General features: G+C 35.2%; 2 protein-coding genes across 3 annotated transcripts; both read right to left on the bottom strand.

Moving 5' to 3' along the window:
* Window positions 1–233: 233 nt before the first annotated feature.
* Window positions 234–3333, bottom strand: LOC141693050 (uncharacterized). The gene is made up of 7 exons (XM_074498040.1): window positions 2913–3333; window positions 2781–2807; window positions 2318–2423; window positions 1843–2222; window positions 1255–1646; window positions 1007–1134; window positions 234–905 (listed from the first exon to the last, which is right to left on the bottom strand). The coding sequence occupies exons 1-7, from the start codon at window positions 3199–3201 to the stop codon at window positions 497–499; spliced, it is 1731 nt and encodes a 576-aa protein (XP_074354141.1). The 5' UTR covers window positions 3202–3333; the 3' UTR covers window positions 234–496.
* A 1379-nt stretch (window positions 3334–4712) lies between these two features.
* LOC141690153 (uncharacterized) lies at window positions 4713–11399 on the bottom strand. 2 transcript variants are annotated; one of them, XM_074494813.1, is made up of 13 exons: window positions 11140–11397; window positions 9822–10509; window positions 9577–9661; window positions 9364–9453; window positions 8735–8808; window positions 8168–8252; window positions 7994–8080; window positions 7416–7546; window positions 7195–7276; window positions 7064–7111; window positions 6376–6448; window positions 6180–6283; window positions 4713–5031 (listed from the first exon to the last, which is right to left on the bottom strand). In XM_074494813.1, the coding sequence occupies exons 1-13, from the start codon at window positions 11279–11281 to the stop codon at window positions 4921–4923; spliced, it is 1800 nt and encodes a 599-aa protein (XP_074350914.1). In that variant the 5' UTR covers window positions 11282–11397; the 3' UTR covers window positions 4713–4920. The 2 variants fall into 2 exon arrangements, with proteins under 2 accessions (XP_074350914.1, XP_074350915.1); XM_074494814.1 differs by lacking the exon at window positions 4713–5031 and adding an exon at window positions 5038–5957 and having other exon boundaries at window positions 11140–11399.
* Window positions 11400–27233: the final 15834 nt, after the last annotated feature.

The following is a 27233-nucleotide window of genomic DNA, read 5'->3' as shown; positions in this document are numbered from 1 at the left end:
ATTGGCATCTGCAGGTCTCGATAAATGACACAAGTTGCATGAATTTTTCTCTAAAACCTTCAGGTAACTTTATGAACAAATCAACATTTTCGCCCATCTATGATGAGGGTTTGTTTGTTGCTACCTTCTATGACAGTAATTTATAGATCCTTCTAATTAAATGCAGATTATATCATATTTAGTTTCATGATATTACAATTCCAATTTTGTTAAGAAAGATCTGGAAAGGAAAATCATCATTGGGAGTCTTTAATTTAAATTTCCGTCACCTCTTACATAACATTTCTATTCTTCCCGGCCACCCGGGATTATAGCATTTAATAGTAATATCATTCAACATACTCTCAAAGTTTGAGTTCATGTTGATGAACTCGATCAATATGAAGGAATGCTATCTGGTTCAATCGATTTGGAGAATACTGCTACAGAAAAGCGAAAAAACAGTTTTTATAACAATCAAAAGATGCATCGAAAGCAGACGAAAGACATCTGTATATTAACCATGCTTGGGTCGGATCTCAATCCCCTGAATCGCGTAGCCATCCTTATGAATTCCACTTGTCACTTCCATCACACTCATCTCCAAATCCTCGTTTTCCCCTCCCTTGTTATAGTATTCTCCCAACTCAACTTCCAACCAACCGTCTTTTCTCTCCACAGCATATTGTCTACCAGTTTCTCCAGTTTTACGGTCCAGATAAACAACCCGGTTTACACTTTCATCTCCACTACTCCCAACGGAAGCTTTAAAAGGAATAGGATTCTCCACAGGATCTCTATCAAGAAATTCGCTTTTGTGTACAAGGTAAGCTGTATAAGTCGTATCTGGTGACAACAGGGAAGTGCTTATCTTTCCGCGAATTTCAAACCACGTCAGGCCTCTAGATGTGAATGTATTTATAAATCTGTATTCGAACAATGCAAGTTTTTAGAATATATCAACCACCGTTAGTCAGTCTCTAGCATACTGAAATATATTACACAGAGTTTCCCTTTTAAAAAATACCTTGACGAGTGATCTGAGTTCGGACCCCACCAGTCACTATACATATATTCAGCAGCAACAGGATGCTGTGCAAATGAGATAGTTATCATAAAGCACTTCTTCCCACTCCACTTGTCTAACCAAAAACTCTGTGCATACCATTAAATCGTGTTTTCAGAATATTTATCAATAAAGCTCAAGGCTACTACCACCATTTAACAGAGAATGGAATGGCGATTGGCCAAAGAGTCGAGTTATAAAAGGATTACCTTAGTGTTGCCATCAAGGAGGAGAGGATTACCAATGAGAAAGAGATATAATTCTTTCTTGGTTGCAAAAGAAATATCCAGATGGGAATCCGCTCGGCTAAAAAATTGCTGATAATCGCTGGGTAAAAATCTCTCCCAAACTACATCAGATTCTGCAGCTGACCTGAAACGTTTAGACACAGCTAATAGTCTACACGCATCAACAGGGCTAGTACGGGACACAATTTCTTCCATAAATGCTTGTGCAAGTCCTTCAGGTAACTTGCTAAATAAATCAGTGTCTTCACAACCCTCCTCTCTTTCTTTAGACATCTCTCCTTCTCTTCTTTCACCATCTCTCTTTGCATGTGAATGCGTTTTGTGAAAGGAGTTGCAGTAGAGGTTGATACTATCTGTGCAAATCAAACAAACGAACAAAACTTTGACAGCTAATTTATTGCTATCCGAAATGATTCTTCAATCATAGATAAGGCGAAGGCGGGGGCGGGGGGCTCGTAGTTTAAAAATATAGAACACTATAGAACAATGATATTTATGCAAAACCTAGCCAATATAAATTGTCAAACCATCAAAGCGGTTCTAACTTACCTCGCTTGGGTCGGAGCTCTATCCCCCATATAGACATTCCACATTTTGGTTTTCCACTTTTCACTTCTCTAACTGTCACTTCCAGATCCCTGTTCTCCCCAGCATTGTTAAAGTAGTCACCTAACTCAACTTCGAACAGATTATCTTTTCTACGCTTTAGATACTGGCATTTGGACTTGGCGATATCAGGGTCCAGATAGACAGATTTAATGATGCTTTCTTCCTCGGTGATCCCAACAGAAGTCTCTACGGGCACGTGAAACCCATAATAGAAGTATTCCGGTAATGAAAAGAGAAGGTAAGCTGCATAAGTTGTATTAGCAGACAACTTACATGTGCTTACCTTCCTCTTAATTTCAAGCCACGCCACGTGACCGAGCCTAAAATTTTCCATGTTCTATGAGTGATAAAGCATTACGAAAATATAACATTTTAGAAATCAATAAAAAGATTATAAACTTAAGAGAATTTGCACCGTATCCCAGAAATCCAGTAGTCTGTATCGCGATATGTGATTGAGAGCTTGTTAGAACATATCCTAAACCATCTCTTTCCACTCCATTGGTCTAAGAAATACGACACTTTATCGCAATAGGAAACCAGTAAGATTCATAACAAAACAAATTAAGCCAGAGATAAAAATGTAACATAACATAACTGTGAATCAACTTCCAACAAACTACTCCCTCTGTTTCAAATTATATGTCCATTTTTAAGAAAAAAAAAATTGTTTCAATTTAGTTGCATCTCAATGCAAATTTATATTTCCAACTTCACATATTTCTAATTTATATTTTCTAGATCAAGCCCTTTCCACATATGATGGTCAATTAATACAATTAATTTATCAACATTCACTTTGCTTAAACCGTGTGATTTTTTGAAAGTGAACATCTAAATTGAGACAGAGGGAGTACGAAATTATCTATTTTGTTTACCTGATTTCCAGCTATCGTCATCATCACCTTTAATCAAATTCAGAAATAAAAAAAAATGTGAAATAATTGATGAACAATTCAATGAATGGAATAGGAACTATAAAAGAAAATAATAGTAACAAGTTGACAAACCTTGATGGAAGTAAACAGGGATCCCTGTAAGAAGCAAAAACAAGTTCTTGGTAGATTTAATTTCAAATAATTGAAATATAACGGGATCAACGGCAGCTACATGATCGGGAGGAATGAAAGAATCCCAAACAACGTTGGAATCAGCAACTGATTGGAACAATTTAGACACACTAGACAGTCTAATGGCATCTGCAGGGCTTGTACGTGACACAACTTGCTGCATGAATTTTTCTCGAAAACCTTCTGGTAACTTCATGAATAAATCATCATTTTCAATTTCCCTAGCCATCTCTTTCTTTCCACCCCGATTCAGGTGAGAACACTTTACTGGCGTCTATAAACACTGTCATGTAATAACCTGAATGGGGACCCACTTTTGGTTATCAGCTTCAATCATGGCCGTCTGATCAAATGATCATAACCGTTAAATTTAAATATTAAAATATTACGCTCCTGTCAATATAAGTTTATATCTCTAGTGAAAATATACCCATCAGAATTTATATCTCTAGTGAAAATATACCAACAAGTCCTAGACTAGGTTCAAAACCGGTGAATAACAAGTATTTCCACTATTATTTATCAATTATAAATAAAATTAATAGTTCAAATTTGTAAATCCTATATTATTTTATACTATTTGATCTTACATTTAGATCTTAACTTTTGACTTTAGTTTCAAATTATACACATTCAAATTAAAAACTATTATTTAATTATTAATTTTAGTATTATTTATTCACATTAGTTTTTTATTAAATATATGCAATATAAATGAAAAAAATATAATTTTTAACATAAAGCTAGTATATTTCATAAGATTTTTCTTTTAAAACTTCCACCATAGGTTTTTATTACTATTCATATATCGATAAATACAATTATTAAGTAAATTATTAAAATCTAAATTTATTATCTGAGTTGCTAGATTTATTTGGTCCGATTAATATTTATTATAAATTCCATTGACTCAAATAATGCCCCATTGTAGTCAATGAACAAAATAATATCTAAGACTAACTTGACAAACTTGATCTTTAACCCAAACTTAGTATTAAAAAATAAAATTTGAACTTGCTAATCTGATAAATACCCGTGTTAATAGATGGAATTAAAAAAAACTTATATCTAAAACTTTTCTTATATATGAAGAAAAGAAAACTTAAAATGACTAACTTCTAAAAGCAAAATATAAATACCCTGACCAAAATGGCACTAGGCAATTAACAAACACGCCACTACACCCGAGCTACATGGCAAGCATTTAGAGCAAGTTTAAGAGTGTTATAACAAGTGTCCTATAAATATTATAAAATATAATATTGACTTACGACTCAAATGTCTTATTTTTGTATTTTATTATTAAAATAATAATATATTTAAATAATAATTGGAGGGAAATGAAAAAAAAATGAGAAGTGATTTTCAGAAAAGGAAGGAAACAAATATTTTATGGATAAACATAGTATAAAACATTATAAAATATAATGTTGATTTACGACTCAAATACCTTATTTTTGTGCCTTATTATTAAAATAATAATATATTTAAATAATAATTGGAGGGAAATGAAAAAAAGATGAGAAGGAAGTGATGTTCAGAAAAGGAAGGAAACAAATATTTTATGAATAAAAATAGTATAAAACATGCAAAATGCACGTGATAAATATTCTAGTATTTTAAAGCACCACGAGACATTGTTGGAGCACTCAATTATTCAAAATGCCTCAAAATTTAGTTTAGACCAACAATTAAGGCACTCTTGGACTTACTCTAACACAATAACCAAACACTACAAAGGAAACTACAAACGAGCTATGATATAAAGCAATGTACTAAGCATGTCAAATACAAGAATATACCCAGCTCATGCTACCTGTGAACAATTTGCTAGACTACAAAAAAAAAAATCTCTTTTCCATTTCAGTATGTTTGATGGCCTAGCAGTAGCAACAGTGCATCTAAGCTCTGACGTGTATTTTGGACAGCAATAACTGATCATATAATTCTATCTGTCTATGGCTCTCCATGCTTGGTGTTTGGCATTTTCTTGCTTGTACCTTCGGAATTCTCTTAAAACCGCAAGAATGATGTGCATTGACACTGGCAGAAAGAATGGCTGCAAGAAGATATAGCTACATGTTTAGTACATTCCAGAGAAAACCCCGCACTCCAGTTAGCAAAAAACAAAATAGCAGACAAAGTCACAAAGATATGTAATACAACAATTTAACAAAATAAAAAAAGAAAAAGATATGTATACGACCTTCAAATCATGAAGGCACGAAGAAAACCCCACACTCCAATTAGCAAAAAGAAATAAAACATCACACTTGCAATAACTTTTAAAAGGAGAAAAAATGTTCACAAAGTTCCATGCCAGTCATTTATGTAGTCAGAAATTTATGTAGCCACTTACCATGGCCAGAACAACAAAAATACTTTAAATTAGTGAAAGATAATGAAAATAAAAATCCTTGAATAATGAAACCCAATGATGCCATTCTGATGACAATTCTTGGCAATGAGTTGGGGAGTGGAAAGGCTGCTGAGGATATCAGATGATAACATAAATGGACTGTAGGGTGAAATCAAGCTATCAAATTTAATATCTGGATTCTTTTAAAGTGCCAAAGGCTGGGATTAACACTACGAATATTGGGACTATAGGGGCTGTTAGTTTCTTTGCTGCAGGTACCTATCTGCCTTGGGTTGTGAGGATAAGTATGTCATGATTGGTTCATCCCTAGTTGTCTAGGTGCTCTAGTCCTCTCACGAGAAGAAGTCTGTCATGACAACACGCAATTTAATTGCTTGTCGGGAAAACAAAGAGAGGACGATGATAAATGTGTGTCGGACTAATCAGAAAAGTATAATTTAGGAGAGGCTTGAGGAGCTCTATCACAACTAGGAGCTGATATCTCTGGAAAATATATCAGCTTTCATCCTCTCCCACGGCACATGACGTGTAACTTGAAGCTACCATAATGCTGAAGCCTCTATACTTCAAACTTCTTGCAAGAGCCAATAAATTGCTTCATGTCCCTGTTCAAATGATTAAATTCTTACTATTGATTTATTTATGCTACATTGACTCAGTCTGATAACATCTTCTCTAGAAAGACTAGACCCTTCAACCTTTTTAGTTTGGTAGCTCAGTCACCAAGAGGTGAAAGGTACTAATAGCATAAACCCCAACTTCAAGAAACCAATTTAACTACTTATTCAAAAAGACAAAGTAAATGTATTTCATGTAGTGGGACGAACCGAGTATACAGCAAAGCAATGCTCGAAGGAATAGTAGCTCACGGACATCATAGATGGATGAAAAAAGGCATCCTCTGCCAGTATTCTAGCTTCCCTCGAGGACACTGGCAAGAAGTAAAATGTGTATTAGTATTTATTAGAAGGTTTCATATGCACCACATGAACCTATAGCCTGTGACCGACATAATTAACATACCAGCTGATGCATCAGAAATTCCACGGGAAGCATTACCTCGAGCTAATTTTGCAGCTTCAAGAGAAAATTTTACCTGTAATGTAACAGAAGGAATGACTTTTATTTAGTAAGGAGCTAGAAAAACCCAAAGCAAAGATGCTCGGATAACCACAAATTTTGAATAAATTATTTTCTTGCATGGCTAGGCATTGATAAACTTGAAAACATATACTATGCTTGCATGTCAAGTTCCCCTTGAATTATATATACTGATAAGTTTCAGACAATTGGTTGCATGCAAGACATCAGTCTGAAAAATCATGACCCAGCAACAATGATGTGGCAAGATTGAGGGTAAGACAGAACACTGGTCAGCAAAAAGCTGAGCACTATACCTTGCAAACTTTAAAAATAAGAACAATAGGTGAGGCTGGTTTATGTACTCAAGTGTAATCACCCAAGAATTTGCAATGCAGAATTGGATTTATTAGTTAGGTGGAGGTTGAATTACTATCAAACAAGAACTACCCAGACTTCCTCTAGACCCCAACCAGATCAGGTCCCAGTTACACTGAATATTGCTTCTAAAGAGGCCTAAATAGATTTCTATATACTTGTAATGTTCAGGAAAGTTATAAATGTTGCTTGGACCATCTAAATTGAATAGATTTGCAGAATAACCTATTTCTGTATTCATTCATCGACTAACCTGTTTTCCAATCTCATCCTTGATGATCATCCTTGGAAGTGACTGAACCTGCATGGATAGGAGTTGTTACAACCCACAAATATCACTTAAGTGTTTAAATAAAAATAAGAAATAAGAAATGAAAGACGTACCAATCGCGAAAGTGATCCAAGGGTCGTACCACACTGAAGTAGATTATAACATGTGTGTTGGCGAGATAAGAAATCCAATTCCCTACAAGATGATTAAAAACAAACAGTTGCGTAAGGAATAAAAATATCAACAAAGATGTCTAAACAGGAAAACATCAGTTACGAAGTTTACTTTAAGCCTTTTGAGGGATGTAGTCTATATGAATAACATAATAGCTTACCATTCTGTAAAGCCCTTTCCGGTAGATAATAGTGTAAATGTGCTTGAAGTATCATGATAGACGCTACCAGAGTTTAAACCAAATAGTTGTCGAAGTTGCCCCAGGAAAACTTCGAATACCTTCTCTATATCCTGTTCATAATGTTCATCAATCAATCCTGATAAATTTATAAATTACGTCAAAGTCAAATGTAAAGTCCGTAATCTTATACACTCGATACTTTTTGTTACCTTAGAGTAATGTTTAGATTTAACAATTTCTACAAAGTTAAGGTTTTATATTACAACACGCCAATAACCCAATGGTAACTCTTGATCCTATATATCTTCTATATAATTTTAATATTTATACATGTGTATCAGATCACATGTTCTTTACAAAATACCTCTTATACTGCAATTTAAAATTAACTATTAATGAAGCATTTTGTCAATGTAGCACAGAAACGCATATTACAAGGAAAAAGGGAACATACATAAAAGCAAAATTTGTATGTTCCTTATCTATTAAACATGGTGACACAGAGTTGCAGAGACATCAAAGCTGGTTACTTTTTTACTTGCACTTTAATTTCTTACCTGTGGGGGAATCTTGTTCCGAGAATAAAAACTTTCAGAATCTCTCGTGCAACGTGGCGGATTCCAAACAATTACACCTCCCCACATCTGCAATATTGGCACACACACTTTATGTTGAGTTCCATTTAAGAAAAAACCACTTAAACATCGCATCCTTAATCTGTAATATCTAACCGGAGATATGAAGCCATTTGTCATAGATATCTCTCCATTTGGAAGTTGTAACAAAAGAGGGCATTCATTTGCTGATGGCACATAACTGGCAATAGAGAGAATGCATATATACATTAGATAGTTGTTAAGGAATCAGGTATTTATCTTTGTAAATACCAAACGTAAAATGACTAAGATAAGTTTCTTTAAGAAAAATTAAAGAATCTAACAACGTTTTTTAATCCATCAATGTTTAGGACTTGTAATCCATATCCCTTGAATGAGTAAATAATTATATCCCTTGAATGGGTAAATAATTATATCCCTTGAATGAGTAAATAATTTGGTTCCCTTGTCTCAAGTAAATTCTTTAAAACAAGTAGATACTAAGAAGTGTTTTACATAAAAAGAAACATGGAAGTCCATAATTTGATTTAAGTAACCCACTGTGTTGAAGATAACTGATAAATCTTACTTGTGAAGCATCCTATCTCACAAATACATGGAAATAGTGAAGGATGTAGTTTTAACTCTCCACTTTTCAGGAAGAAGATACTTATAGGGAAATGATAAAGTTAAAGAATATACACCACAAATTGAAAAATCTTTGATCGTCCGCCCGCTTCAATGGAGGTATCCAGGTGCCATTCATTTGAGTTCACCTATATATTTAAAAAGTATAAGCTTATAGGGGAAGAAACTAGAAGATATACATATCGTAATTTAAAAACATAAGTTTAACACTTAAAGGGTGCATCTAGTCGTCCTATCTAAACTTCTTATTTTGGGAACAGGAAAATGAGGGGAAAAACAAAAAAAGGTAGTTTGTTATTCCCAAATGAACGAAGCATGATGGTCCTAGTTACTACTTATAAGCCAATTCAAAAATATTCCATTCTCAACAAAGAAGTATTCACATGGGATATTTATTAATCTAGTTATGGTGGATAAAATAATGATTAAATTGGAAGATAAGTGCTACATATATAAATTACAAAAATTTAAGGGAATAAGATAAAAACAAGGCAGGCAAAGACATGAAGTATGAAGTAAGGATAATATTACTGATCTACAACTCTAAGAAAGTACTTGGCATAACAAGTGACAAGCTCACGTATATGTGCGCCCCTTCGTGTGTGCATTTGTGTATGGAACAAGACTCATGTCTAAGTGATATATACATGCAAATTTATCTTAGTAATTAATAACGAACTTACGAAGAAAGGCAAATCATTTGTGCTAAAGATGTAGCTTTCCTTTTCTTTATCCCAATATGCAAATGAAGACTTGGGAGTATGGTATAAAACCTGCATGTGCAAATAATAAAAGTAATGCAACTATGCAAGCATGATAAGGACACTTAATGAACTTAACTCTCGCATGAATATATTGAACTTTGACAGAACTATACTATAGTTTCTATTACGTACTTGACTTTCAATGCTTATATTAGCTAAAGGTGCCAATGTCCTGATAATAGGAGCCAAAAGAATCTCCTCCATCTCTTGGAAATTCCTGCAGAAGCCAGGGGGAGGGATGAACATAGACGATGTGCATATGCACCGACCTTTATGTGTAATATAATTTCATGGTCATTACAATAGTGTTCCTCATGAACACATTAAGAACACATTAAGAAAACTAACAAGGAATTTTATCTGATTAAAGTCCATACCAGTCATAAACCCAATCACGGGGATCAGCATTCAGCAAATTAAATGAAAGTACGATCCTCCCATCAGCACCCACAGGCATAAACTCCGAGTGAATCGACCCATCTTCAACTCCACCATTGACAAAAATCTTAACAAATACTTCCGCTACCATCTCAACAGTTTCATCCACCTCTAAAAGCCTACCCACGATCCAAGCATGCCTATTCTTCCCAACCAAAACCCTAGTTTCTTCATCTCTCCTCACCACCACTACACGATAAACCTTCCCACTCCCCTCTTCACTCTTGCCCAACACCTCATTCAAGTACTCATCAATAGTTGCATCATCCTCCAACATCTTATCCAAATTCCCCTCCTTAACCCTTCCACATTTCCACAATCCACTCGACTCGGGATTTTCACTCTCCTTACAATCACCACCAGTCTCCATTGTCACCGAAACATTGTAATTATTCCCACAACTTCCGCATACATTCTCACTACTACTTAACTTACGCATATTTTCTAGAACCAAAAACCCTATCGTATCAGCGCTCACCTCTCTAAAATCAAAATCAACAAAAGAAACATGAAATCTACAAGGAAATACCAACGGATTCAAATCAATCGAATTCGAGAGCGAATCCATTTCAGCAAAGGGAATCGGAGAGCGGTAGATCTCTATAGACTTGAGTAAAAATGGAACACCTATAATCAATATATCAAAAAATCATCATTATCAACAATTTATCCATCAACGAACCTTATAGAAGTAAAATATGAATATATATATATACATAATTAAAATTAAAAGCTAATTAGCAAAAAGTTGAACACTAAAAGCACATAAATCAAAACATTGTCATTAATTTAAACATCAAAATAAATAGCTCAAAAAAGTTATATACATTGTGTGTGTGTACGTAGTGAGTAATTAATAAACAAATGATTCCTATCAAAAACCTAATCAGCTCATACAAGTGATATATACATCACTGTTATCACTACATAAAATGAATGTACATCAAAATAAAAACTTACTAGTCATTAATAGAACAATGCATCTGTATTCACAGTGTGAGTGCACACAAATCGAGCACAAAAATGAAACTTTATCAGGCATTATCACATTAATAGAGCTTTATCTCTCCCCCTCCCCCCCCCCCACTCTCTCTCTCTAAAACCTAAAAATCAGAAATTCATCAGTAATTAAAACATCAATACAGCTCAAATGACACATACGCGTAATCAAACCATAAAAAATCAAAACTTTACAGTAATGAACACATCAAACAGCTAAAAAAAGTAAAATTTGTGCATATATATATGTATATTCACCAGCAAGAAAAGAGAGGAGAACAGAGATGGTGAGAAAGAGGCGTTTGACTCCAGGTTTCGTTTTCCTCATGCTTTTAGGATCGAAAACATCTGAACTTGAAGCTTGTTCTTCTTGATTCGAAGCTTCTGGAAGCTCTGCCATTGTCGAGATTTGCGAGCTTCACTGATCGCCGATAAGGCGTTGTTAAAATCGATTCACACTCTCAAAACGTCACCGTTTTCAGTTGGTAACCCACTTAATTGTCATATTTTCTTACCCTTATTTGTTTCCGACAGCTCATAGAAATTCCCTATTTTACATATTATATAATTTAATATATTTTTGAAATCCTTTATATTTTTTTATTATTATGGTACATATATTAATTTATTAAAATTCAAATACTATTTTAATTTAAATATGACTAATTATAAAATTTATGATATGTTATATCTCTTATTGATAATGGATAATTATTATAATTATAATAATATATTAGATACTATTCAATTGATAAAATACACTTTTATCAAAAAAATACATTTTATTTTTATTCTGAATTAGTTCCCGATTTTTGAATCATATTAAGTAGGTAATTTAACCGCCTAGATTTGATTTCCGATTTTCTAAAAACTTGTTTTCGAATTACAGCATAATTATTATTATTCCAACATGCGTATGCATGTTATCGTAGATAGTGAACAAATTGGAATGTACATAATTTTAAAATATAAAACACGCATTTTACATATACGTAGCTAGACATATGTATTATGTTATATAAATGCTGTATATATTATTGTAAATAATAAATATATTGAAAATGTGAATTATTTACTTAATTTTAAAAAATAAAACATGAAATTTGTAGGCACAATCGAATTACAGTATGACTGTTCACAAATGGGACAGTCTCTATTGCAAATGATACAGACTGAATCTAAATGAGACAGACCCTATTTAACAGCATGATGTAAATTGCAGAAAATTAAACGTGCAATGCGGGAAATAAAACAATGCAAGAACACCAAGAGTTTTTCACTTGGTTTGGCCCCTATACCTAGTCTATGACCTACATCCAAGTCCTCATGCCAACTAGCATAGAGAATGTATTATATCCACTTAAAACAAAGTACTTACAAACTTTTCTTGATTACAAACTTGGCCCACTTGAAAAAAACCTTTCTCTAGCATACAGCTACCTAGCACACAGCTACTTGGCCTTGCTCTTGTAATCAACCTCCCACGACCCGGGACAAGTGATATAATACACCTTTCGAATACAAAGAATCAAATGTGAAAGATTACAACTCGACTATATCTCTTAATTAACTGGATAAGTAATGAATGAAATTAAGAGAATGTTTTTCTCAGAAAAGAGCCAAATGGAAAGTGCGGAGAGTTGTTTTTCTGGAAAACATCAAGTCAGTTATATATAGTAAAACATAACGGATAGGAATGTATTTCAAACTATTTTAGAGATTAAGAAAGATAAACTTAGGTTTGAAATATTTGAATAAGTATTTGAAAGCAATCCGTTAGTTTGTTACTAGAAAAGATAAACCTGATAAAGTTAAAGAAATTTGAAATAGATTAGATTTATCCAAGTTAGAGTTTGTTTAGAAAAGATAAGTCAAAGATTATCCAATTAACTAAGTTAACATTAAACAAAACTCGAATACCTATCTAATTAACAATCTGATTTGACTTCTTCAAAGGATAATGCATCATCAGAAACCTCGGACTAACATTCTCCCCCTTTTATGATGATGCCAAGGGTAAAGAAATGCTATGTTCCCCCTATCAAAAATACTTAAGTCACCTGTTGCAATATGTTAGATAATAACAGTGTATATGTGAAACAATCAAATGATAATCATGTTAATATGCAAATGAAACCTATGGATTATCAAATGAGACAGTTAAATAAATGAGACATCAAATTAGATTCAATAAACCATCACATAATCCAGCACATAAACCAGTGCTACCCAATCAAACCATCACAAACAAAAACCAAGTCAAACAAAAATCAAGTCTTAAAGAAACATAAACAGGTGAAGCAATCGTCTGAGATAGAAACTGATTAACATTCATAAATAACTATGAATTTCTCCCCCTCATCAGCATAAAAGGTGGAAAGAAAAACTAGTCAGAATCATCAACTTCGACAGGAGCAGAATCTCGAGTGTTTCTCTTTCCCTTATTGTGGTAGGCTGGCGGAGCACCATACTCAGTGAAGAGCTTGTCCAACTGGCCTTCATCAGGAGCTTTCCCATCCCTTTTGCGGAGCCATTCCAAGATATGTGAGCGATAGACAGCACGAGTCATCCCAAAAGTTTCAGGTGGAGGAACTGCTGGCAGGGGCAAAGGGGAGGTAATCTCGGCCAGAGTCGAATCACCAAGCCAGTCATGTTTCCGGTGCCATGGCATGCTTCTAGTAGAGACCTGCTGAGATATGTACTTGGTTTCTGTACCAAGTTGATAGAAAAGCTTGATAAATTCTTCCTCTCAGGCCTTAGCAGTGGAAACCATGCCCTCATACAGCGCACCAAACTCAAAATCTATAGCCTTACTCATCTTTTTATCATGGACATATAAAATCTCCAACTTTGCATTTATTGACTCAAGAGAAGTAGTGACAGATTTATTAAACATCTCATAAGAAGCACGCATCATACTGACTTGTGAAGTCAGGGATGCTAAAGACTCAATAGAAGCAAACTGAGTTTTAAGAGATTCCAAAAGCTTGTTGTTTTCAGAAACTTTTGAAAACAACGAATTCAATAAAACTGAGTCTTCTTGATCAGGATTAGAAACATAATGGGGAGACTCAGGAAATGAACTAAACGACTTATGACCCTCACCAAAAATAAGAACACCAGACTCAATAACCTCAATATTATTAGCAGACAAGACAGACAGATCAAACAAATTAGACACTGACTCAGTGTCATCATCCTCAGAAACAATAGAATAATGTCTAAACATCTTCGTCAACAAAGCAGGAAATGATAAATGCATAGACTCATGAGAAGCACATTGACTCATATACTTGATAATCAACGAAGCAATGTCACAGGGGGTTCGAGACATGAAAACAGCAATTAAAACAACATCCTGATAAGTGACGCGGTCGCGACCACTTTTACGAGGAAAAAGATTGGTGTGAAACAATTTAAAAAGCAATAAAGCAAGTGGAGTAAGGTCATGTACCATGGGCTTAAGAGAAGTACCAACAAAACTTTCGCCAAGAATAACTTTCAACTGTTCTTCGTACTGCAGTCCTGGAATCTCCATGAAGGTTGCATGCGTGGTATACAGACAGACACCGGAGCAAGCGACGCCACAAACTCGAGACAACAGATTAGCATTAAAAACTATCAGAACACGTTGAACCTCATAATAGACCAAATCTTCATTCATCATCTTGAAATTAGAATAAAATTTTCGGACCAGAGAAGGATAAATAATATCCGGTGGAGACAAGAGAGATTCACAACTAAGAGCGGAGAATAAATCAACAACGCCCACTCGTTGAAGCAGATCAAGATCATAAGGACGTTCCTTGAGAATAGGTTTGGACAAAATTTTAGACGAACTGGGCTGAGAGGATTTCTCGGGTGACATTTGAGTAGAAATTTCGGGAATGGTCTTTTGACGTTTGAGAGAAGAAGAGGATGGGTTAGGGTTTTTAGAGTGTTTAGCTTTGGAGCGAGTGTTAGGGGTCGACATTGTTGAGAAGGAGAAGAGAGGTTTGAAAAGAGAAAAAGAAAAAGAAGTGGAGATTAAATAAAAGAAGAGAAGAATATGAAGAGATATTAGTTAGGAGAAGTTAAGAGATGGAGTGTATCTCGAAAATCGAGGAGACACGCATAGAGATTGAGAAGAAACGGACTGAGTAGTCAAATCAAATTGAAAGACTTGAAAGATAATGCATGCAACTCGGTTCAGTTCCAAGGTTCAAGAGTCACAGCAAATAAATACATATAAATTATATATTTAGACTGAAACACGCAAACTAATTACACTAAATACACAATTAATTCACAAACTTTACCCCAATAAATCCTATCATTTAAATTAAGCAAATAATTAAACACTCAATTATGCAATTTAGTCAAATAGATGAATTATGCAAATAGTTAACATAAATAAACTAAATAGTATGCATGCACAGATGCTAAAATATGAAAAATTAATGAGAGATAGTGCACATACCAAGTTCACGTCTCATAAGACAAAATCGATCTTCACCTAAAGGTTTGGTGAAAATATCTGCTTTTTGCTTATCAGTTGAGATATAAATTAACTCAATATTACCTTTTGAGACATTATCTCGCAAAAAATGGTGACGAACATCAATATGCTTAGTACGATAATGCATAACATGATTTTTAGAAATATTAATAGCAGAGGTATTATCACAATAAATTGGAATATTTGTATAGAAAATACCAAAATCCTGTAATATTTGTTGCATCCAGAGAATTTGAGCACGGTAACTACCAGCTGCAATGTACTCTCCTTCAGCAGTAGAAAGAGCTACAGATGTTTGCTTTTTACTGTGCCATGCAACCAAACAATCACCTAAATATTTACAAGCACCACTTGTACTTTTTCTATCAACCTGTGACCCTGCATAGTCAGCATCTGAAAAACCAATTAACTCAAAAGAAGTAGAACTTGGATTAAATATTCCAAGATCTCTAGTTCCTTTAAGATACTTGAAAATCCGTTTAACTGCATTCAGATGAGATTCTTGTTAGGTCCCAATTTGTTTATAGAAGGGGGGTTGAATGCAAACAATACCATTTAATCGAATAAAATGCGGAATAAAAAGGTGAAACAAAATTTAAGTTAAATAAAACTTTTATTAAACTTGAAAGGTGTTACAACTATGGTATCGGTTACAAGGGATTAATCTCAAATCAATTATTACAAATCTAGAATAAATTCGACATGAACTTTTTCTATTTTTGCAATTAAAAGATCAAATGCTAAATACGATTTGAGATTAAGTTCTAGAGATTTTCATCCGCTAGATTGTTACACAAGAACAAGATAAATAATTCTAGTGGATTGGATTTAACTTTACAATCTAGAATTTTGATCTTGAATAAAACAGATGAAAAATGAAATGTTGTGCCTTTGTTTTCTGCTGTGTTCTTGACTTGTGTATTCTGTATGATAATTGCATGAATGTCTTCTGCTGCTTCTTTTAATCCAACAGTCGAGTAGAATGTACTGGCATGACAATCTCTTTGAACTGGCAAGACAATCCGAATGAACTAGCAAGACTTTCGGTATGACTATCAATTGTCATACCGATTGTCATAGTAGTTCAAAATCAAATTGTCTTACTGAATTAATAAAAGATTTTAATGTAATAAAAAATCTGATAAGACAATCCTTTTGAATTAGCATGACTTTCGGTATGACTATTGATTGTCATACCGATTGTCATACTAATACAATCAGTTGTCTTTATGAATTAATAACAGATTTTAAATCAATTAAAATCCTGAAAAACCTTAATATTAATTCTGAATTAATTAATCAATTAATTTAATTAATTAATAAATTAATCTTTGCAAATATAATTTATTTTCTTAATTAAATTATAAGACTTAATTAATTAATAGAGAATTAACACTAACCCTGAGCAGCATCCATTCTCCTGTAAAACTTCTGAAAATCACTGAAATATATGAATCAATTCCACCACTTCAACATTGACACTCGATGTACTGTCTGGTTCATGAGTGACTAACTTCCGTGATATTTCTTCATGTCTTGACTTTGATTTTCTTCAGACTAAATCCTTGTAATTAATTGATACCCTGACGAGATCTCTGTCACTTGATTAAATCCATAATCTTGATTTATATCACTGAGGCTTGATCAATTTTTTGAGCTTCTTCCAGTGAATTAAGTCTTCAAGTCTGTAGATGAATAATGTTTCTTAACCCTTTGACAGATGTTACTCTGTGAGATCTCTCTGACGATAGATCCACTATTTACTTATTACATTCTTATTTGAGTTGAGTTAAATCCTCGAATAAACAAATAGGCTATGACATATGCCTTTCAATCTCCCCCTATTTGCTTGTTAGACAATAACAACAAATACCTAGAGGATAACTCAACTAACAAATAAGAAAAAGATATAAACAGTAATACAAAGTAAATAGCAGAAAAGTTCTGGATTATATTTAACATTTTCCAGATTCCAAAAGAAATTTACAAGTGAATACAAGATAGATGTTCCTCTAGCCTGAACATATAACTACATTAGACTATCTTGATTCATAAAGCTCTAATCATATTACATTGAGTTTTGAGCTAATTGACTTCAGTTGTCTTCTCTTCTGACTTCACCTTCTTCTAAATCTTGAAGCAACTCTTTGTCAAAGACACGATCCTTTTCTGAAGTGAAGCTTGCTGGTCTTACTGGTTGAACTCCAACTGACTTCAGCTTATTCTTGATCTGATTGTACCTTTTAATATTCTTTTCACAATAAGCTTAAATCAAATCAGCAGCTTGAGTCTTCAACATGGATGAGTATCCAGCAGTTCTTAAATGATGTTCCATCCAGACCAGATGCTTAGTTGAGTAGTCTTTAAGAGATTGTACATCTAGCTGACAGATTTGAAGACAATCAGACTTAAAGAATCTCACCTGATGAGGATTGTTGACCACTTGAGGACTAGCCCTGCTGGCAAACTCTTTAAGCCTTTCTTGAAGAACTTCATTCAATTCTGAGCTTCTTTTTACCTTGTTGAGAAGAACCCAAGTCTCTGACAAAGAACGATTCTCAAACAGATGAAGTGACACCTTGAAAGATCCTTCACTCTGACAATATACAAAAATGCTCATCTCATTTAGGGATCTGTCAAAAGCAGCTGTGATCCTTGAGACTTCAGTCTTGATAGCATTCATGTACATGTCATTGTTAGGATTTGAGATTTCCAGCTTGTCAAGAAGATGTAGGAACTGCCTATCATTGTTAGTGCTCAGCTGAGGCATATCAAGTACTCTCCTAGCTTCATCCCATTTTTCACCAATCTTCAGTCTGACATCTCTTCTCCTTTCTTGAGCCTTAACGTCATGAAGACGTTGCTTTTGAAGAGTTTTTGTTCTTTGTATGTCTTTCCTCATGTCAATGATCTGGGAGACCTTTTTGAGTTCAACTTCTTTTCTTTTCATCTCTAACTGCTGCTGCTGAAACTCTTTCTCAAAGATAGGATCCACTGTAGCTTCCTCTTCCCATTCTCCAAAATCACTTTCCTCTTCAGCTTCAAATAAACCATCTTTATCTTCCAAGACTGGTTCAGTGGGAATGTCAAAAATATCAAAGTCATCCTGTTCTCCACTGTAGTAGACATCATCAGCCTTTCCTTTGTCTCCAGCAGAGGTATCTTTTTCTTTCCCATTTCCACTACTCTCTTTCTTCTCCCCCTTGGTTGAGGGATCCTCTAGGGACTTTCCCTTAGATCCTCCATGACCTCCATCACCTCCCGAGCTTGAGCCTCCACCAGACGGCCCTTCAAAGTAAGTCCTTTATTCTTCATTGGGACAGTGAGAATTTTTGATCATGTAGTACAGGTGCTTCATCCCTTCATTCAGATGTTCCATACCTGTCTCTATCTTCAGAAATCTGGAGGAATCCAGTGAATGATTCATTTCAACCAAATCTTCAAGAGAAGTCATCCTTGTATGTAGAGAGCAGAAGTTAGAAATGTCATCAGCTGATAAAGTTGGAGTTTCCTGAATGGAATTGAGCTTTGGTGTTACAGTATTCTTGAGATCTGAGATATCATTCCTTATGAGTGCCAGCTGATTGTTGACAGAGGTGGAAGAAGAAGACCGTTCAACCATTTATGCTTTGAATGCTTGAGCTTCAGCTTGGCTTTTGGCAAGTTCTTCTTTTAGAGCAGCAATTTGAGCTAACAGGTTTTCAGTATCTGTGTCTGTGTGTGCTCTCACCTGAATTTCACTCGTGTTTGGTTCACTCACCTCACGTGCTTGTGTTTCTCTCAATATAATTGCTCGTGAGGAGTCTTCCTGTTGCTGTTCTTCTGTACCTGCAGTTAAAATCACCCTAGCCTCTTCAAGAGAGGTCAGTGATGGTGCAATAGGAATTCGCGAGTCCCGATCCTCAGTCAAACCTATCATTTCATGTGAAATAGATGTTTGAATTGCTTCAGGGATAGATTGACCGAGTTGCCCTCCACTTTCTCCAGATAAATCTGTGAGTGGAGAATCCCGTGAGGGAGCTAGAGGTGTTTGATCTGGGAGGGGAGAAAATTACTCTATTAAGGGTGGCTGAGAGTCAGATTTTCCCTCAGAAGCATGTGACTGCTCTTCTGCCGTAACTATGGCAGGCACTGTAACAGACTCTATGTGCACTCCTTGCTCTGTGTCCGGAGTATCATCTGTGGGTATGTATGGTTCCATTGTGAGTAATGGAATTGTGCTTGACTCAGTACAAGATGCCATGGCCCTATGGCGAATTTCAATAGATTCATCCTGTTGAGAGAATGTCTCTAGTAACTGTTCATTGGCCATTTCAAAGTCCATGTCCTGTTGGGAGGACAAGGATGGGCTTTCAGATGCCTCGGTATAAGTTCTTCTTTTCTTTGGAGGAGGCAGAGCTGAGGGTTCACTCACATTTAATAATGCACTACTTCCTATTAATCTTCTGGGTAACATTTTAGACAGTGGGGGAGAGGTTGAGATAGGTTGAGACTCTGTGTTTGGCTCTATGACCTGGGATTGAAGTTGTGGTTCTACAACTTCATGGTCAGTCCTATCGACCACTGGGGGTCTTTCAACAGAAGTAGGAATGGAGTGAGAGTGAGGAATTACTACCTGTAAAGGAAGAGCATCTGATGTTGGAGGAGCCTGGGTGGCTTGAACCACTGGAGGTTGAGGTTGCTGTTCATGACCGGGAAGATTGAAAATAGGTAAAGGAATATAAGTGGCCATGAAAGCAGATACAAGTACTGGAACTTGCATGAATTTGAAGGTTGTGTCTTGACGGGTGTAAATCTTTTTGCTTACAGGAGGGGGTTCAGTTACTGCAGAGTTAGCAAAAAGGGCTTTGTGCTCAGGTGTGAGAAGATGATCTGCTATAAGCATGAGAAAACGAGCATAGTAACATGATACCCTACGATTTGTAGAATGATCACGTAAAGCAGTAGTGAGACGTCTCAAGAGAATGGGAAAAAGTAGTTTGCCAAAATTGATCCTTTGATTGAAAACAACCGCAAGACCAATATACTGCAGAGTGGAAGTGATGTTGTGAAAGTTGGATTTAGTGCAGTTGGAAAACACTTTAGAAATTGTATCGAAGAAAATATCCCATTCAGACACCAAATTGGATTTAGAAAGTTTGGTTAAATTGATCACCCCCTGATAGTGAATAGCATGGAAAAAGTTTGTGATATCATTTTCAGAGGGTAAATTACAGAAATTGTCCAATGGAAAATTTAACGCTTGATTGACTACTGTTTCATCAACCACATACTGTGTGTTTGCCACGGTGAATGAAAAAGATTTTGAATCATCGGCCACAGTAGAGGTTGTGCATATCAGTCTAAGCAGATCGACATTTAAAATCACATTTGATTTAATAGCAGAGCTAACAATCGAATGGTCATTTAAAAATCTAATACATGGCTTAAATTTTTCCACATCACATTTTTCTGGATTAAAATAACCAACCTGATTATGCGCGACAATTTGGAAATTGAGAGCCATTTAAAATAATAATAAGACACACACTTTCAGAATTTTAAGAATAATATTAAGAAAATTCGAATTAATTAAATTAATTTAATAATTCGAATTAAATTAATTATAATCGAAAAATTTAGATAGGAATGTATCTCGTTAAAATTCTTAACTCACAAACGCAGATTTGAAAAGCCAAAAGACACAAAACAGAAATTAAAATTAAAATTAAAAATACCCAAAATCAACAAACACAATGATTCGAAAAAAAATTTTGAAAAAATTTTGGCAGCACTCCTGTATGTATGTATATATATATGTAAGTATATATCACAGGAGTGATGATTTAGATTGCTGAGTAAAAACTCGAGCAAAGGAGATCAATGGCAGTTGAATTTGTGTTTTCGGTTCGAAGAGAGAGAGAGAGAGAGAGAGAGAGAGAGAGAGAGAGAGAGAGAGAGAGAGGAAGAGATAAATGTTGGATTTTTTTTTTTGAAAAACAAAAAAAAACGAACTGATGAAACTTAAAACACACACAAAAACAGGTTAAGTAGTATAACTGGTATGACAATCGGATTGTCATACCGATTGTCATACCGATTGTCACACCAGCTTAAAGACAGAAAAAAAACAAACAAAACAAAACAAATAAAAATAAATAACTTGTATGACAATCTGATAGTCATACCGATTGTCATACCAGTACAAAATAAAACATAATAAGTCTGATATTAATTTTATTACTGGCATGACAATCAATAGTCATACCGATTGTCTTGCCAGTTATAAAATTAATCTGATTTTAAAATAACCAATCATTATTACTAAAATGACTTTCAGCAAGACAATTTCAATTGTCTTGCCGATTGTCATTCTAGTATAAGATAAATAAGTATTTACATATACTGAATAATTAACATAAAAACAGAATATATAAAATCTTTCAATTTCAGAAAACTGAAATGAATATTGCAGAAAATATTTACATAATTAGAATAATTAAAATATTTCAGAGATAATAATATTTTCAGTCCAAAAATAGATTTCTTTTGAATTTTAACAAATTAAATTCATAGAGAAATATTTTTAGAGAAAATAAAATATTCTGAGACATTAAAATTAACATGTTGAGTATATAAATAAGATAAGATAATAAAAATTCCATAGAAATAAGCAAGAAATATGATAAAATGATAAAATAAATTTGCAAATGAATTTTTTATTTATGAAAAATTCATTTGTAAATTCATTCAAGAACAAATCTCAGATATTAACTAAATTAATCACTAAAACTATTCAACATGCCCAATTTACCAACTAATCTGGTAAATGTGGATTCATCAAGTGGTTTAGTGAAAATATCTGCTATTTGTTCTTCTGTTGGAACAAAAAATAGTTCAACAGTACCATTCATGACATGCTCCCTAATAAAATGATACCTGATGTCAATGTGCTTTGTCCTCGAGTGCTGCACAGGGTTGTTGGTGATGGCTATTGCACTTGTATTGTCACATAAAATAGGAATTTTGTTCAATACAGAGCCATAGTCTCGTAGCTGGTTCCTAATCCACAAGATCTGAGCACAGCAGCTTTCAGCAGCAATATATTCAGCCTCGGCCGTTGAGTTGGAAACTGTTTGTTGTTTCTTGTTGTACCATAAGACTAGCCTGCTTCCTAGGAATTGACAACTCCCTGAGGTGCTTTTCCTATCAACAACACTTCCTGCGTAATCTGAATCTGTATATCCAACAAGGTTAAAACCAGATTCTTTAGGGTACCAAATACCTAGATTTGGTGTTCCCTTAAGATATCTTAAGATTCGTTTAACAGCAACGAGATGAATATCTCTAGGATCCGCTTGGAACCTTGCACATAAGCATGTAGCATACATAATATCTGGTCTACTTGCAGTAAGATAGAGTAACGAGCCAATCATACCTCTGTAGCTTGTGACATCTACCTTAATGGAGTTTTCACATGGTCCAAGCTTGACAGCTGTAGTTGATGGAGTCCTTGCTGATGCAGAATCCTCTAGATTGTACTTTTTGAGGAGTTCCTTGAGATACTTGGATTGACAAATAAATGTTCCATCTAACCTTTGATTTACTTGTAATCCAATAAAGAACTTCAGCTCTCCCATCATGCTCATTTCAAACTTGCTGTGCATTAACTTAGCAAATCTCTTATAGAGATTATCATTAGTAGACCCAAATATTATATCATCCACATAGACTTGGACTAATATAGTATCATTCTTATGTTTTTTAGAAAAGAGAGTTTTGTCTATGACACCTCTAATAAAGCTATTTTCAATAAGAAATTCAGAGAGAGTGTCATACCATTTTCTTGGAGACTGTTTGAGCCCATAGATAGCCTTGAAAAGAAAGAAGACAAAATCCAAATGATCTGGATCTTCAAAACCAGGAGGTTGCTCTACATATACCTCTTCATCCAGCTTTTCATTCAGAAAGGCGCTCTTGACATCCATTTGATAAACTTTAAAGTTTGAGAATGCTGCGAATGCCAGAAATATCCTGATGGCCTCAAGTCTAGCCACTGGAGCATAGGTTTCATCATAATCAATGCCTTCAGCTTGAGAATACCCTTTTGCTACCAGTCTTGCCTTGTTTCTTATAACCACACCATCTTCATCTAGTTTATTCCTGAATACCCACCTAGTACCAACAGCTTTCTTGTGTGTAGGTCTAGATACCAGTTTCCAGACTTGTTGACTTTCAAACTGATTGAGTTCATCTTGCATAGCAATCACCCAATCTGGATCAGTCAGTGCTTCTTCAATCTTCTTAGGTTCCATCTCAGAAAGAAATCCTGAGAACAGACACTCATTTTGAGTAGCACGTCTAGTTCTGACTCCAACATCTGGATCACCAATAATCAACTCAAAAGGATGAGCTTTATTCCAGACAGTCTGTCTTGGAAGATTTGATCTTGATGATTCGCCTTGAAATTCATTGGGATGTTGTGTCCTACTAGATGATCCTTCAGCATCTCCCCCTGAGTTGTTGCCATATTGACTTGAAGATTCTCCGTCAGTTGCAGTGGTATCTCCATTGTTGCCAAAGTTTCCATCACTATTACTTTGAGTATCATCATGATTAACAGGTTCTTCACCAGCAACAACCTCAGGTTCTTGACCATGTTCTGATTCTGAATCTGACATATCATCAAACTTCAGTTTCTCAGAAGGATCTTCAGTTTGGATACTAGGGAGTTTAGTGTCATCAAATGTAACATTGACACTTTCAGTTACTTTGTGTTGATCAATGATATACACTCTGTATGATCTTCTTCCATATCCAACAAAAATACCCTCATATGCCTTTGCCTCGAATTTACCACGACGATCATCTTCATCCTTGAGCACGAAGCATCTGGCACCAAATACATGAAAGTATTTGATAGAAGGTTTCTGTTCATTTAAAATCTCATAAGGAGTTTTCATGAAGTCTTTGTTGATTAGAGTTCGATTCTGAGTATAACATGCAGTATTGACAGCTTCAGCCCAAAAGTACATTGAAAGACCTGATTCACTTAACATCGTTCTTGCAGCTTCAATCAATGTACGATTCTTCCTTTCTACCACTCCATTTTGCTGAGGGGTTCTAGGAGCTGAAAATTGTCTGGTAATCCCTTTGTCTGTACAGAATCCATTGAGAAGTATATTCTTGAATTCTGTTCCATTATCTGACCTTATTGCTCTAACAGGGACGTTAGAATCTAACTCAATCATCTTGATATGATCAATCACAACTTGTGGTGTTTCATCCTTAGAGTGAAGAAATAAAACCCACATATACTTGGAATAGTCATCAACTATCACAAGACAGTAACACTTCTTTGACATCGAAAGGACATTAACTGGTCCAAATAAATCCATGTGCAATAATTGCAGAACACCAGTTATGGAAGATGTGTCAGTGCCTCTGTGACTTGCTTTCTTTGACTTTCCTTTCTGGCAAGCCTCACATAGTCCTTCTGGAGAGAATTCCAGCTGAGGCAGACCTCTTACCAATTCTCTTTTTACAAGAGAATTCATTATTTTGAAATTGAGATGAGAAAGTCTCTTGTGCCATAGCCAACTCTCATCTGACGATGCCTTTGCATAGAAACAATTGACTTCAGGATTGCTTCCAGAGTTCATGTCAGCTACGAACAGATTTCCTTTCCGGATTCCCATTAAGGAGGGTTTTTCACTTTTCTTGTGCAGAATCTGATACTTCAGCTTGTCGAATAAAACATTGTAGCCGTTGTCACAGAACTGACTAATGCTAAGCAGATTGTGTTCAAGTCCTTGCACAACATACACATTTTCAATGATAACATTTCCAGCTAGCAAACAGCCATATCCCTCCGTTAAACCTTTGCTGTTATCTCCAAAGGTAACTACTGGGCCAGCTTTCTCAACCACATTTGATAGCAGGGCTCTATCTCCGGTCATATGTCTTGACGATCCGTTGTCAAGAATCCACACTACCGGTTGTACCTGTTTAATGCCCTGCAATACAAATGGATTAGACCTTCTTCGGAACCCAAGCTTGGCCGGGTCCGGCATACTTGTAAAATTGGCCTTTATCAGGCAAAACAACATTCTTAATTTTAATATTCTCAACGTTCTCAATGACTGAACATTTGACCTTGTGAACAGCCTTGACAAATTTCTGTTTAGGCTTAGGCACAAATGTCTCCTTTCTAGCTTTAGGAGGACTAGCAGTCTTAGACCTATCATGCTTTTTATTATTCACATGCTGACGAGGAGTAGTCTTATCATTAGAAACATGCTTACCATTAAAATAAGCATACATCAGATTAAAAGCACAAGACATACAATCAGGAACACCACATGCTTTATGAGAGGGATTAACAATAGGCAACTTATGCATGGTAGACATGGCATTTGTGTTATCCAACTCATGTGTGTCTGAGTTAGTCTCTGTTACTTTCACAACCTTGACTGGAACTTTTGACACACTTGACTTGGAGATAGCTTTCTCATTAGCATTATCTTTAGCACGGATTTCTTCTTGAATAATAAATGAGGTCTCATCAAATGGTTCAACAATTGATTCTTTATAGAGGGGTTCATCAACACCCTTAAGCACATGTGGTACTTCCCTGCCTTTAGCACAGACATGAGGAGGGGAGTTTATGCCTAATTTTCCAATAGCAGCATTGTAATCATAACCTATTCCAGATGTTTGATTAACAGCTTGCTTATTGTAAAACTCTTTGGACTTCGAACAAGAATTAAAGTAAGCTTTAACCTTAGCCTCAAGACCGGTGATCTTGTCTTTGAGAATAGTTTCAAGTTGTCTATAACTGTCAACTCTATTCTCTAGAAAAGATACTTGATCTTTTAATTTATCTTGATTAATGTGCACAAGTCTTAATTCATTGACCTCTTTCTCAAAGTCTTTGATTTGTTGATTTAACAATTCATTATCACGACGAGCACAATCTAAGGAACCTCCTAGATGATAAACTAATTCAGCATCAGTAATTTTTACCCCTTTTCTTGACGATGAGGTGTTTGCATCACTAGCCATGAGAGCAAGATTCCCAACTTCTTCATCTTCACTGTCAGTATCATCCCAGCTTCTTCCCTTTGCCAGGTAAGCCCTTTCAGATTTACTCTTCTGATTAGAATCGTAAGAGTTCTTCCTAGCTTATTTTGGCTTCCGGCATTCTGTGGCAAAGTGTCCCAACTCATTGCAGTTGAAGCATCGAATGGTGCTTCGATCAACCATCCCTGTTTTATACCCACCACTACTGGTGTTAGAGGATGAAGATCCACCTTTCTGGAATCTGTTGTAGTTGGACTTGTACTTGAACTTGGGATTCCTTTTGAATCTGACATTTGAGAATCTCTTGACAATAAGGGCCATTGACTCATCCTCCAATTGCTCCAGTTCTTTCAAGGAATAATAATCATCTCCTGATTGATTTGTAGTAGGAGAATCAAATTCTGCTACTATCACATTATCTTCAACCTTGGAAGACTGTACCATTCTTTCTGACTGTTGAGATTGTTGTTGATATTGTGGTTGTTGTTGTTGTTCATCAGCTACTAGAGCAGTAGACGTGCTGACCACTCTTCCTTTCCCGTAAACTTCCTTCTGCTGAATCTGCTCCAACTCATAAGTCTTTAATACACCATAGAGTCTTTCCAAAGAAATCTCACTCAGATCTCTTGCTTCTCTTATGGCAGTGATTCTATATTCGAGATGAGTTGGCAGTGTTCAAAGGAACTTCTTGTTGACCTCCCTGATGGAATAGTATTTACCATTAATGTTCAGGTTGTTGATCAATGCATTGTACCTCTCAAACACTTCAGTGATTCCTTCTCCTGGATTGGAT

This window comes from Apium graveolens, chromosome 10 (assembly GCF_009905375.1).
Source record: "Apium graveolens cultivar Ventura chromosome 10, ASM990537v1, whole genome shotgun sequence".
Lineage (NCBI taxonomy): Eukaryota > Viridiplantae > Streptophyta > Magnoliopsida > Apiales > Apiaceae > Apium > Apium graveolens.
The sequence above is the reverse complement of the archived record's forward strand: the minus strand, read 5'-3'. Positions and strand labels throughout refer to the sequence as shown.